General features: G+C 45.0%; 1 protein-coding gene across 1 annotated transcript in view; it reads right to left on the minus strand.

The window, feature by feature from the left end:
* The window catches only part of CCDA (cytochrome c biogenesis protein family), a 62,874-nt gene extending 49,669 nt beyond the window's left edge, over positions 1-13,205 (minus strand). The window contains exons 1-2 of the mRNA XM_086776633.1: positions 13,047-13,205; positions 12,807-12,950 (exon numbers count right to left, since the gene is read on the minus strand). Coding sequence (XP_086632759.1) covers positions 12,807-12,950; positions 13,047-13,122 — 220 coding nt within the window. The 5' untranslated portion in view covers positions 13,123-13,205. The remainder of the gene's footprint in view (positions 1-12,806; positions 12,951-13,046) is intronic.
* Between the last annotated feature and the right edge of the window lie 243 nt (positions 13,206-13,448).

Raw genomic sequence — 13,448 nt, forward strand, 5'->3', positions numbered from 1 at the left:
CAGCACTGGGGCCGGAACGGGCCGACCCCCCCTCAATATATAATATATTATTGGGAGTATTTAAGTGATACAATGCTCCATGGGTTCAATGAACTAGATGATGTCCATGTACAACTGAAAATGAAAACAGTTACCAAACAAGAGTCTTGAAGTGGACGTTCGAAGGAGAGTGATCCACTTGAAGAAGTCTAATCTCTACGGTCCCATGCCTTCACTGGAATCCGCAGAGAGCGTCCCACTGGTGTTCCAAGACCACGCACAAACAGGCGCTCCCGTACTAACGCCTGGCTCTCCCGATCTCAGCACCCATGGACCGTGGTTCTCCAGAAGCTTGGACTACCCAGCACACCGAATGGGTGTTAGCACAGCAGAGAGTATCCCTTGTAAGATTTACACCAAAGACCTTTGCTTGAATTTCAATCCACTCACCTTGTAAAACAATGAATACGGCCTTTAGTAGTATTAGGCACCCACGTATGAAAGAAGAAGTCTCTATTACTGCTGTTGTAGCCAGCTTGAGAGATAGAGGATGGTTCGCCAGCAGCTGCCCGATAGTATGGGGTAACTAGGGTCGCCTATAGAGTATTCTGCCTGTGCATAAGCTGGAGAGAAGGCCTATGTGTACAGCCACCTGCAAGGTAAGAGTGAGGAGAACCTGTGCGCAGCCATCTGTGCAGCCGTTTGTGAGCAGTCGCCTGTGCGCAGCCGCTTGCAAGACGAGGATGGTGACTTGTGCGCAGCCGCCTGCAAGCAAGTGAGTGAGAAGACCTATGCAACTGACTGTGTGCAGCCGCCTGAGGGCAAGCGAAAGAGAGACGCCTGCGCAGCCACCTGCGTGCGTGCAGCAGCCTGTGGGCAAGCGAAAGAGACGCAGTCTGGGCGCAGTCGCGTGGCAAAGCAAGAGAAAAGAGGATCGCCTGGGCGCAGCCGTCTGTGGGTAAACGTTGGAGAGGTCGCCTCGCGGACAGATGATCGAAGGTGGTCATGCACAACCGCCTAAAAACAAGAGGAGGTTCACTCCTGAGCGATGGAGGGACATACCACGAACAGCTGGCCGGCCCACCTGTTTTGCATGGAGGCGGCCAGTTCCAAAGGTTCCAAGGTGGGGGGTAGGTAGGTGGCCATGCACCCACCCCCACACACATGATTAAGTGAGGGGTTCCCTCCCCACCATGACCCATACGTGGGTGCCCATAATGGGTGCCCACCCTACCAAGGACACCAAGAAATATTTGGGAGGGTGGCCACTCATTAATGAGTGTGAACCTGCAACCTTATAAAAACAAAGGTTAAAAAGAATGCTATAAAATAAACAAATGCAATACACTTACCACATGTTCACACACAACAAAACTCGTCAGAAGACAGAGCAAACTTCACGACTCACTGGCAGGCATCCCCGCTCAGTAAGTGGCACGTCAAACAAGCAAACACAAGAATACAAGTCACGCAAAGACAGTTCTAGGCATGCAAAACATGAATGCATGTGCAAACAGTATCATGGACATATTTTTTCAGCATTCATACATATCATCATTTTGCTACAGCCCTATCGGTGAAGGTAAAACGCATTCATTCATTCATTTTCAGCATATACACACAGCCTAGAACAGTCCCAATCAGCCCCTTCTCTCAACCTCAGATTTGCAGCCTTCCTACATCCATTGGGAAGAGTGCATAGGCTTGAGATCAGTCATTCTTGGTGCTTCTACAGCCGTGTACAGTTCAGCCCGACTCTTGGTCCTCCGAGATCTTGCGTTTGGCTTATTGTCGGTCCAAAGTCATTCTCTTCAAAGTAATAAAAGCAAATAGTATTCCGGTAACGGGATAGGGGGCCCTTCAGTGGGTAATTCGGGACCCAACCTGGTGTACAGTTTCTCTCTCTCTCTCTAAATCTCTTAAAGTTTGAAGTCATAAAAGTGGATTGCTAAACTCGCGAAACTCAAGATACAAAAGGTGGTGTGAGACTTGTGTGACAGGATCCTTAATTACAAATACTTCTGCTGCATGTTACATTGGTATCAGGTTCAACTTGTCCACACACACCGCATCCTAGCATGAGGGCATCCTTGGATGGTCAAATTGCATTCCGGCATGACCACCGACTTTAGCATCATGTCTACAGAGAGGAGAGTACACATCAACAGGAAGACGTCTCCCCCCAAAGGAGACCTTGCTCTTCCACCTACCGCAGAAACCATAGCTCTACTCCGAGCTCAGAACCAGCTTCTTATGGGGCGTCTCCAACTATTGGAGGCAACAGCAGCAAAACCCACACCTCCAATTACCCCCGACTTCGTCACTCTCTTCTTCCAGATGGAATAGCAAAGATGAGAGGATAAGGCCAAACGGCGGGAAGAAAAAGCAAATAGACGGGACTATGAGGAAGCCCAACGCAAGATCGGTGAAGACCGGTGTCAGGCTGAACTGACCGCTGGAGAGCACCAACGAGACCTCGATCGAGAGCGCATGTTACTTGAACACCAAAGGGAAAAGAAGGCCATACATATGAGGTATCAGCACCTCTCTTTAGTTTCCCCAGTCATAGGTGCCACCAACCAACAGCCCGCGACATCGAGCACCATCATCCGAACTCAACCAAATTTTAGTAAGTATGGTGGTAAGTGTGATCATTTAGCAATTAATCAATTCATTCATCAATTTACTGCTCATTTTCCTTTAGCTAGGATTACAAATCCTCATGATAGAGTCCACGTAGCAGCTCCTCACCTTACAGGTGAGGCAATCACTTGGTGGCAGCATTGGTCTAGTCTTCATACAGACCAGACCACAGGTGTCACAGCTTTTCACTGGGATATGTTTGTCCATGACCTAAAGACCAGATTTCTCCCTCCCCAATATTTGACTAATCTGACAGATGAGTTCTATGGACTCAAACAGAACGGGTCACCTGTGCTTCAGTTTTCCGGAAAGGTTATAACTTTAGCACAACAGTTAGGGTTATCTGAACAGGCCAAGATGGATCAATTCATTCATGGATTAGATCCTAACATCCGATTCACAGTTCGCAACTTTGAACCCAGTACATACGACTGGGCTTTGACTTTGGCTAAAAATGAAGAAATGAAGATGAACGGAGACAAGCCTAAGCAGTCGCGCAACCTAGTACCAAACCCCAGCAGCAGCAATCTACTGCACAGCCAGGGAAAGGTAATGCATCTTCTAAAGATGCTAAGAAGGACGGCAGTAATCGCTCTAAATCAGGGGTAAGAAGGATAAGGACTTCAAGCCTAAGAAAACCCCTGAGGAAAAGGCTAAAGCAGACATCACTGGAGGCTACCTTCTGTCACCAGCCTGGACATTTCCCAGTCTGAAAGGGGTCTGGTGGACTCCAGGATGTTTAAATATTTGGAAAGTACAAGCTTTGGGAATGGGGGATTATCCTAGAATACAAAGGACCACACTCCTAAAATTTAGGAGAGTTGCTATTTTTGGCTCGACTCCGATGGAAATTCTGTTCGCGTCATTACATCTGGAATTGAGCAGATACCAAGAGTTGGCAAAGTACCTATGACAGAATGTCTACTAGTTGGGATATTTTTAGAGGTAAAGATTATGGAAGGACTGGCCTCACACTTGTCACTTCAGCTATTGTGTGGCTCTCCACTTGTCATTGTAGCCTTCTCTTGCCATTTTAGCTCATGGGAGGCCCAAATCTATAAATTGGAGCCCTCTCTCTTCATTAATGGAGGCTCTCTTGCTGCACACTAGCTCTACCACCGTTACAAGCTGCCCTAATGATGGCTACTCTCTTTCTCTCTCTCTTGAAGGCTGCCCATGAAGGATACCGGCTGTTGGGGACTGTTTTGGAGGCTTCCATCGCGAAGAAATACTGAAGGCAAGGGTATTTAATCATTTATTATGGTTTCTAGCCATTGTACTTGCTGTACCAACATTTGTACTTGCTGTACCTGTTGTACCAGCCACCGTACCAGCTGTACCAGCCACTGTACTTGCTGTACCAGCTTCTGTACTTGCTGTACCTGCTGTACCAGCCATCGTACCGGCTGTACCAGCCACTGTACCGGCTGTACCAGCCACTGTACCGGCTGTACCGGCTGAATGGAGAGTTGTACTTGCTGTACCAGCTCTATTGCATGAAGACCCGTGGTTTTTGAGGAAGAATCAGTACCCACACGGAGGTATATGGATTATATTGTTGGCTCGGCATTTCTACAGCCTATGTTCCGCTTTGGTAGCCTTGTGTTGGGCTGTGTTATGGCATTTGTATAGGGATAATCCGGCATCTCCCGTGGGGAGAGTAAGGCCCTCAAAGCTTGTACATGATATTATTCTCCTTGGGTAATAAAATACTCCAAGGGGGGGGTCGGCCCATTCCGGCCTCTATGCGGTGTCACGTGTGCAAGCTCCATTTTCAGCATTTGTGGATGTTTTGTCGAGCTTTATGTTTTATGCAAAGTGATGATGGATATGTGTTAAGGCTGTGGCTATGTTTAATGTTTTAATATGCATTGATGGTATCAACAAGTGTGTCAAAGGCCCTAGTCCCCCGGGCGAGTTACACCTTCCTCCAGAGGAGCAAAGGAAATACCAGTCAGAAAAAAAATGTTTTTTATGTCATACCATTAGGCATGGCAAGAAGGATTGCCAGAAATGGCAAGCGGAGCAAGCCTCCAAAGTCCCTTCTTCCAGCATCTCCTGCTCCTCCGGCCCCGCCTACTACCACAAATGCAGTTCAACTTTTACCTTCTATGCATCCTATGCCATCCGTGGTATTTGATGCTAAGCAAAAGGGTGAGAGCAATGCTACACAGAAAAACCTTATCCGAGCTTATGGCTCTGCCAAGGGCCGACAGTTTGTAGTCCTATTTGACATGGGCAGTTCTAAGGACGCCATCTCTTCCCAGTTGGCTAACAAAATGAGCTGCACATTAGTGCCATATCATTTGGATGTGGACAGGTTCACACCTGGTCTCCGCACCCACATATCTTAGAAGGCATAGCAATTTGCCTTTGTAGTTCAAAAGGCCTCATTCCAACGAGATTTCATTGTCTCGCCTCTTATGGGGTGTGACATGATCTTAGGAATCCAGTGGTTTCATCAATATGAGCCTATTCCCGATTGGGGGCAGAACACTTTTACTATCTGTAAAGGTTTTCCTAAGCCCGTCATGATTCGTGGGGATAGAAGCATTCTTGGCATCCGATTGATTTCTCATCTCCAGGCCCGACGAGCTATCAGCAAAGGGAGCGGAAGGAGCACTGCTCTATGTTCGTGCTCAGACAGCCTCTACCTCATTAGTGGCAGCTATCTCATCTTCATCCCCAGTCCCACAGTTAGCAGACCTCCTGGATAGACATCAGGACATTATGCTTAGGGACGATCTCCCGCCCAGTCTTCCCCCATCACGTCCTGAGGACCATCATATCGATTTGGTCCCTGGATCAGAACCTCCTAGCACGTTCCCCTATCGTCTTTCCAAGACTTTAGAGGGCGAGCTAGAAAAGCAATTATCTGAGCTCCTCTGAGCCGGATTTGTTCAGCCTTCTTCCTCACCATTTGGTGCACCCATCCTCTTTGTCCAAAAGAAGGACAAGTCTGCACGCCTTTGTGTAGACTACAAGGCATTGAACAAACTCACCATTAAGAATAAGTTTCCTATGCCAAGGATTGAGTACATTTTGGAGCGTTTAGACGGTGCAAAATTTTTCACTAAGATCGACCTCAAGAGTGGTTTCCATCAGGTCCCCATTTTCGAAGCTAACATTCCAAAAACAGCTTTCCGAACAAAGCGTGGTCACTATGAGTTCCTAGTCATGCCTTTTGGGCTTACCAATGTACCCGCAACCTTCAATAAAATGAAATCCAGGATTTTTGCAATCCTCATTGGTAAGTGTGTTTTCATATTTCTTGATAACATACTTGTCTTCTCAGCCACTACAGAGCAGCATGAGAAAGATGTGGCGAAAGTCATGCAACTTTGCGAGATAATGGACTCTACATAAACGCCAAAAAGTCTATCTTCGGCGTTACAGAGGTTCAATACTTGGGCTATATCATCAGTTCCGATGGGATTCGATTGGACCCCTCAAAGGTTCAAGATATCTTGGATTGAGACATCCCTCAGACCGCCCAAGAGATCCGTTCTTTCGTAGGTCTTTGCCAAGCCTACAGCACGCATGTTCACCAGTTTTCCAACCTTGCAGCACCTCTCACCGACTTACTCAAGGGGGTGAAGACTCGTAGACAAAAAGTCTCAGTCATCACAGGCAAGGCGCTTGATGCATTCCGTGCATTCGAGAAAGCTGCCTCAGAAGCGCCTGTTTTGAAGTTCGCATCTTGGGATGAACCTTTTGAGGTCATTACCGATGCCAGCAATGTAGCCATAGGTGCAGTTCTCTAGCAGGACAATAGACCCGTGGCCTACTACAGTAGAAAGTTGGATCTTGCTGAAAAGAATTATTCGGTTTATGACAAACAGCTTTTGGGTGTGATCACAGCGCTCAAACATTGGAAGCCTTTCCTTTATGGACAGGTTTTCACAGTCAAAACAGACCACCAAGCACTTAAGTGGCTTCAAACCATGCCAAGTGCCCGGTGGAGTGATCGGCAAGCCAGATGGAGTCAGCTCTTCCAACAATTTGGAGGAATGCTCAAGTACATCCCTGGTAAGCATAACCCAATCGCAGATGCTCTTAGTCGAAAGGTCAACATCCAGGCAATGCAAGAGTCTACCATTCTCAAAATCACTGCAAAAGACTTAGATAGCATAAAAGACCAGTATGTCAACTCCCTTGAGTTTGGTACTCAATACAATTTGGCCCTCACCTCTGAGCCTAGCCATTATTCAGTACAGAACAGTTGATTGTTCTTCAAGAACCGCCTCTGTGTCATTCGAAAAAAGCAAGCAGTTCTTCTCCATGATGTCCATAACTCCTTAGTTGGAGAACATAGAGGTATCAACAATACCCTCAAGAAATTGGAACATTCCTTTTATTGGCCATAAATGAGGCGTGATGTATATTCACATGTTCAAGCCTGTAAGATTTGTCAAAAAGTTAAAGTTTCACATACAAAGAAGGCTGGGTTACTTCAACCTTTGCCTATCCCCGACGGACCTTTCATCAACATTTCTATGGACTTTGTAGGGCCTCTACTAGCATCCACCAGATCCTGTCAGTGTTTTCCCATTGTGGATCGCTTCAGTAAGTTCTACATGCTCATCCCATGCAAGCATACGGCCACAGCTGAGGATGTAGCCCACCTTTTTCTCAAGCATTAGTACCCCATTTGTGGTTTGCCTAGCACCATTACATCAAATAGGGATTCCAAGTTCACCTCACATTTTTGGAGGGCATTATTCAAAACCTTTGGAACCAAGTTACAGTTGTCTAGTGCATTCCATCCACAGACAAACGGCCAAACAGAAATCTATAACCAGTTGGCTTTTTATGTTCTCAAGTCATATTGTCATGACCAGCAGTCCAAATGGGAACATTATCTTCCATTGGTCCAAACCATCTTGAACGATACTCATTCATCTAGTGTCGGACAGACTCTGTATGAGGCAGCCTTTGGTCGCCGTTTCTCTGACGAGAATGACGTCTCCATCTCTTGAGGCTAACAAAACGATGGAAGTATTTTTTGAAATCATTGAATCAGTTAAAGACCGCTTGACCAAAGCCCAGGAAGGAAGCTTATAGCAGACAGGCAAATAAGTCTAGATGAGATGTCAATTCAAGGAAGGGGATTAGGTCTATTCGCGCATCATGAAACAGAGATTCAAACAAGTGAGCAAACGTTGTCCCAAGCTTTCTTTTCGTCGTTTTGGACCCTTTTCGATAGTTAAAAAGATAAGTGATGTCTCCATGAAGTTAAAGTTGCCTAACAATTGGAAAATGCATGATGTTTTCCATGTTTCTTGGCTAGAACCATATGTTGGACCAAAAGTGTTTGATGTTCAGATGAACAGCAGCCAGATGTCGTAGACGCAGTAGAAGTCATTGAGCCTCAGCAAATCCTTCTTCATCGTTGGAAGCATAGTTTCGGTCGACGAATACGTTCGTTCTACACGAAGTTCCAAGATCGAGGTATCCACGAAGCCGTTTGGCTAGATGAGGAGTTCTTTCAAGAGTACCCCCAGACGTTGGCGAACTACTTGGAAGCCATGAACCTGCCGCCAACCTAAGTAGGAGGGAATGTCACATGCACTCAGCACTGTAGTGCATGGTGACAAGATGGCTCATCATCATCAGTGCAATATTGTACAGTATTAGCACCCTCTAGGATGATATTTGTCGTACGCCGTGACCCCATTGTAATCCTCAGTCCAGGATATGTCAGGCACGAGCTACGTAGGTCATTCCTCAGCCTTAGACAGTCAGTCAGTCGATCAAAGTCCCTTAACCCACTTGGAGAGAATCATTCATGCATATACAAGTCATAGAAACCTTAGGATCTGCATCAAATCATGTCTGCATTTTGCATATCATTCATCCCATATGCATATAGACCGTCTAGATCATTGCAGAAGACTCAGAATATCATCCAATATTTTTCCCATATTTTATAGCATTTAACTTGCATTTTTACCATATTATTATCAACATTATCCATTTATGCAAGACATGTTGCAGTCAGCCAGCTTTCAGCCAGCCGACCTGCACATGAAAGGCATATAAATAGCTCAGCCTTGCATCACTCATTCCATCTCATAACTCATTGGAGTCAAGCGTTTCCCTTCAGCACAAGGAGCATCAACGCATGAAGCATTCAGTCCATCATCAAAACGCAACATCAAGAGCATTCAGCCCGTAGAAGCACTTCAGTACCTTGCATTTTCAGCATACATACGGTTTTCAGCATTCATACATATCATCGTTTTGCTACAGCCCTATTGGTGAAGGTAAAACGCATTCATTCATTCTTTTCAGCATATACACACAGCCTAGAACAGTCCCAATCAGCCCCTTCTCTCAACCTTAGATTTGCAACCTTCCTACATCCATTGGGAAGAGTGCATAGGCTTGAGATCGATCATTATTGGTGCTTCTACAGCCGTGTACAATTCAGCCCGACTCTTGGTTCTCCGAGATCTTGTGTTTGGCTTATCGTCAGTCCAAAGTCATTCTCTTCAAAGTAATAAAAGCAAATACTACTCCAGTAACAGGATAGGGGACCCTTCAGTGGGTAATTCGGGACCCAATCTGGAGTACAATCTCTCTCTCTCTCTCTCTCTCTCTCTCTCTCTCTCTCTCTCTTATAGTTTGAAGTCATAAAAGTGGATTGCTAAACTCGTGAAACTCAAGATACAGAAGGTGGTGTGAGACTTGTGTGACTGGATCCTTAATTATGAATACTTCCGCTGCATGTTACAACAATATACCACACTGAGCGGGAAACAGGCCCCACCCCTTTCAGGAATAAATTCAAGAACAATCCTTGTACAGTACACCACATTGAGCGAGGAACAGGCCCCGCCCCCTTTCAAAAATTTATTCAAGAACTGATGGCTCTTAGACAACAGCTCTAGATGGCAAAAGTGCTGGCAGCCAGTAGGAGTTGGCGGCGGCCAGGTACAAAGATGGCGATTCTGGTGCAAGCCAGCTGGTTGCAGATGGTGTGACCCAGGGGCAGCACGTTCAAGCGGTGGCCAAAGTGCAGGTGGCAGTTGGTGCTCTGTAGGCGGCAGCAACAGCAGCAGCAACAAGTGCTTGGCAATTAATTAAACATGATTATAAGATCTTAATGTTTAAATACTTGAGCAAACATGAGACAAAGAGCAAAAAGTTGTGTTGTTGCATTGAGACACAAGGCTTTGTTAAATAGGGCCTGAATAGGTACAAATGAAGAGGAACATCCCTAATGAAAGGGTGTGACTCTTGAATGAATAGTTATGTCCTTTGGACATACAGATATGTCCTTTGATCAATAGATGTATCCCTTTGAATAGACGTGTCCTTTCATGATGACTTGTGTGACAGGATGTGACCCTTCACTGGTGTCCTTCCAATGATTGAAGGCTAATCAATAGTAATTAGAGAGATTAAGTCACAATCGTGACATTTCCTCCTACTTTAAAATAAGACTCCGGCTAAATAAGAGACTTCTAATGTTGCTGAAGATCTTTGTCATAAGGCCCTTTATGCTTGTGGCGAAGCTCGCACTAAGAAATCTTGAAAAAATTTCCTCTATTGTCTTATTGTTGTGCTTTAAATGCTAAATCTCAAGTCGTAGCATCATTCTTTAATGTCTTTTTCTTTGTTTGCTTCCAAATGTTGGGCTTGAAGTTGACTTGGCTATATTGCGCTGTAGAAGAATCTAAAGGTTTAACCATGAATTCTCTCGATGATACCTGAATAGTATCTACTAAAGTGTCCATTTTCATAGTAGTAAAGTACTCATCCAAGTTGTTAGAAGAATGCTTGAAATTCTTTACAATATTGAAAACATTATCATCTTGTTTGATGTCAATTGTGTCATCCCATGTGGGTAAGGTTGAAACAAGTGTTATATCCTCTTTTGTAATCTTTGTGTCTTCAAAGAAATCCATCATTGGTGACTCATCCAAGGACTTTTCAATATCATCTTGTTGTTTATCTCAAGTCATGCTGGAAGAATCCTCGATGCTCTCATCAACTAACTCAATAAAGTTTACCATACATGTGTCAAGATTAAGATTAACACAAAGTGCATGAGCTACTACATGTTTTGCTTTATCAGAGCAGTCTTCTGAAGTTGAAGGTTCCATATTACGGTTTTGAGAAGCATTGGGTCGTTTAGGGCATTCAAACCATCTATGGTTGCCATTACAAATTATACACAATCCTATCTTTTGTTGTTCACGAGAAGGCGAAGCTACTCCAGGACAAGGAGTGCAAGATTGGTCACGTCCAGAGTCCCGTCCAAAATCAGATGCACGTGGTTGAAGGAACTGCTAACACTGAGAATCATTAAAAGATGTCCCTTCCTGCTGGCAAGGTTGCTGCGAATGTTGCCAAGGGATGTTAGATCAGCATTGAAAGTTATCTGATGAGGATTGTTAATAACCTTCACGAGCCATACGTGAACCATTGCTATAATGACCTTGAGAGGCCGATGTTTGAGAATTCAGATTCAGATCTTGAATATGCTCGGCATAATAAATGGCGGTAACAAGATCGACAGGGTTGTACTTTTGCATATCGATACGAAGTGTCCAGTTTAAAACTTCAATGAAGGCATGAAACTCGTCCGCTGGGGACAAAGAATCAATCTCCGATATCGGATTAGTGAATTGCTAGATATAACAAGCCAAAGAACTAGTTTGGTCCAAGTGACGTAAACGAGTTCGGACTTGAAAATTTGCATTGGCAGAAATGAACTCCTTACGAATGACCCGCTCAAATTTTTCCCATGTCATAACCGTTTTTCCAACATGTTGTCGCCATTGCCACCAAAGTAAGGCAGTATCCTTAAATAAGGACGCAACAAATGTAATCTTCTTGGCATCGGTAAGGACCATCGAGTCAAAATACAGGCGAAGTTTGTAAAGCCATTGTTCAAGTGTACGCTTATTGCGTTGTCCTCCCATAGGACTCAGGGGGTTTAAATTCCAATTTCTTTGTTTTACTAGCTTACAAAAGACGATAGAGAGTCTTACGATTGTCACCTTCCACCTAACGATCCGTATGCCAAGCCGCTAGAGCTGAGAAGACAATGTGGCCATGGACTCTTGAAGTTGCTATTGAAACTGCTGCTACATCTACTACAAAGCTTGCTGCCAATCCGCTGGAGCTAGATTGCCATGCCAGTGGGTTTGGTCCTCCATAGTAGTAGAAGGCTAAGATGAATACTCTGCAAGTTGAAGCTCTGGGGGTTGTGTGTGCGGACGCCTTTGTGCTGACGTGCACATTGGTCAGGCCGGCAACTATGTGTCATGTGCAAGGCATGCACTGGCTAATCCCAAGGCTAATCTTGAAGAGGCAACAAGATAAAGACATAGATAAGAACCTGATTTTGGAGCATGTGCTACTTGAGTAAGCAGTGAAAGACTTGTGGAGGACACTGGAAGGTTGTCGGCCAATGCTGGAAGGAGGAAAAGACCTTTAGGTGCAGCTTTTGAAGAATATATTGTCCAGGACCTGGCCGACCGGCAGTGGGCCAATCCACTAGGACTTGCCAAGGCTTATAAAAGGCACAAGTTGCTCATTGTGCACAATGGTCAGGCCGGCAACTATGTGTAAATTACCATTCTCAGCAGTAGATCCAACATCATTGGACTGGAGTTCGATAGACTACACGACTCTCATATGCAACAAACCTTCTCCCACACCCCACCATTCTGGTGAAGTTTGGAGTGCACCCATTTCATGCAGATACCTCATTTCAGCTGTAAGGGCCCATCAAGTTTATAGCTCAAAGGAGGTTTTCAAAAGTGAAGCCCTGTAGCTGGTGGTGTATGTGGATCAAGAGGACTAGCTCAACTACACCCCCCCACCGTTCTAGAAAAGGATGAGTATGATAGGTCATATGGTTGCATTCCCAATCTACAGATGTGCACATTGGAGCTTCCTCTTGAAACATATGTTTGAACTCTAGGTAACGGAGAGAGGGGCATTGACCATCCGCTTCAATCTATGAGACCAGGGGCACAATGTGTGTGTGTGTGTGCGCGCGCGCGCGAGAGCGTGTGTGTGTCGGGGGTGGGGCCAGGGGCACAATCTGTGCATACGTGTGTCTTGCAGGGGCAGCAGGGGTGGGGAGGGGGGCCTCACATGTCATCTCATGAAATTTGATGATTTGAAATATAAATTTTCTTCATTAAGTACAATAATGGGTTTACCTGTGAAGACGATGAGACCGGCCAAACCAGCGCTGGCTCCATTGATCAAGCTTGTGCATTTCAGAGACCGCTTCCCTGGCTCTTCGACCTTGGCAAGTTGCTTACTGGAGGAAAGTCCCCTGTTTGAATGGCCACGAGAAGAGGCTGCATCGACGTAAATGCAAAGGTTGGGATATTCTCTCTCTCTCTCTCTCTCTCTCTCTCTCTCTCTCTCTCACACACACACACACACACACATACCCGCATCAAGCACGGGTGTCTTGCAAATCGTCTGATGGTGGAGATGAGTGAAGCTGGCGACTGCTGACGAAGCCATGGAAGGAGGAAAGCCAAATAGAATTATTGCTATACCGCAAACATTATTTGGTCCATACTCAGGGATCCAAGGGTGGAGATTAATTCTTCAATTTTTGTTTTTGGAAAGTTTATGAATAAATTTATATATTGAGATTTTCAAGAATAAGAGTATTTTTCTACGGTTTCAATTACTATTTACAATAATTTCTTTTATTTGATCTTCAATCGTCAAATGATGGTGGAGGGTTTTTTTGCATTTTTTTTGGTATAGGTATGTTTTTATTAGCATTTATGGAGCAAGACACCTTTTTGCAAGTACGGTTGCTAATTTCTTTTCACATTAAT

This window comes from Cibotium barometz, chromosome 37, assembly GCF_041138505.1.
Source record: "Cibotium barometz isolate CiBa-2024 chromosome 37, ASM4113850v1, whole genome shotgun sequence".
Lineage (NCBI taxonomy): Eukaryota > Viridiplantae > Streptophyta > Polypodiopsida > Cyatheales > Cibotiaceae > Cibotium > Cibotium barometz.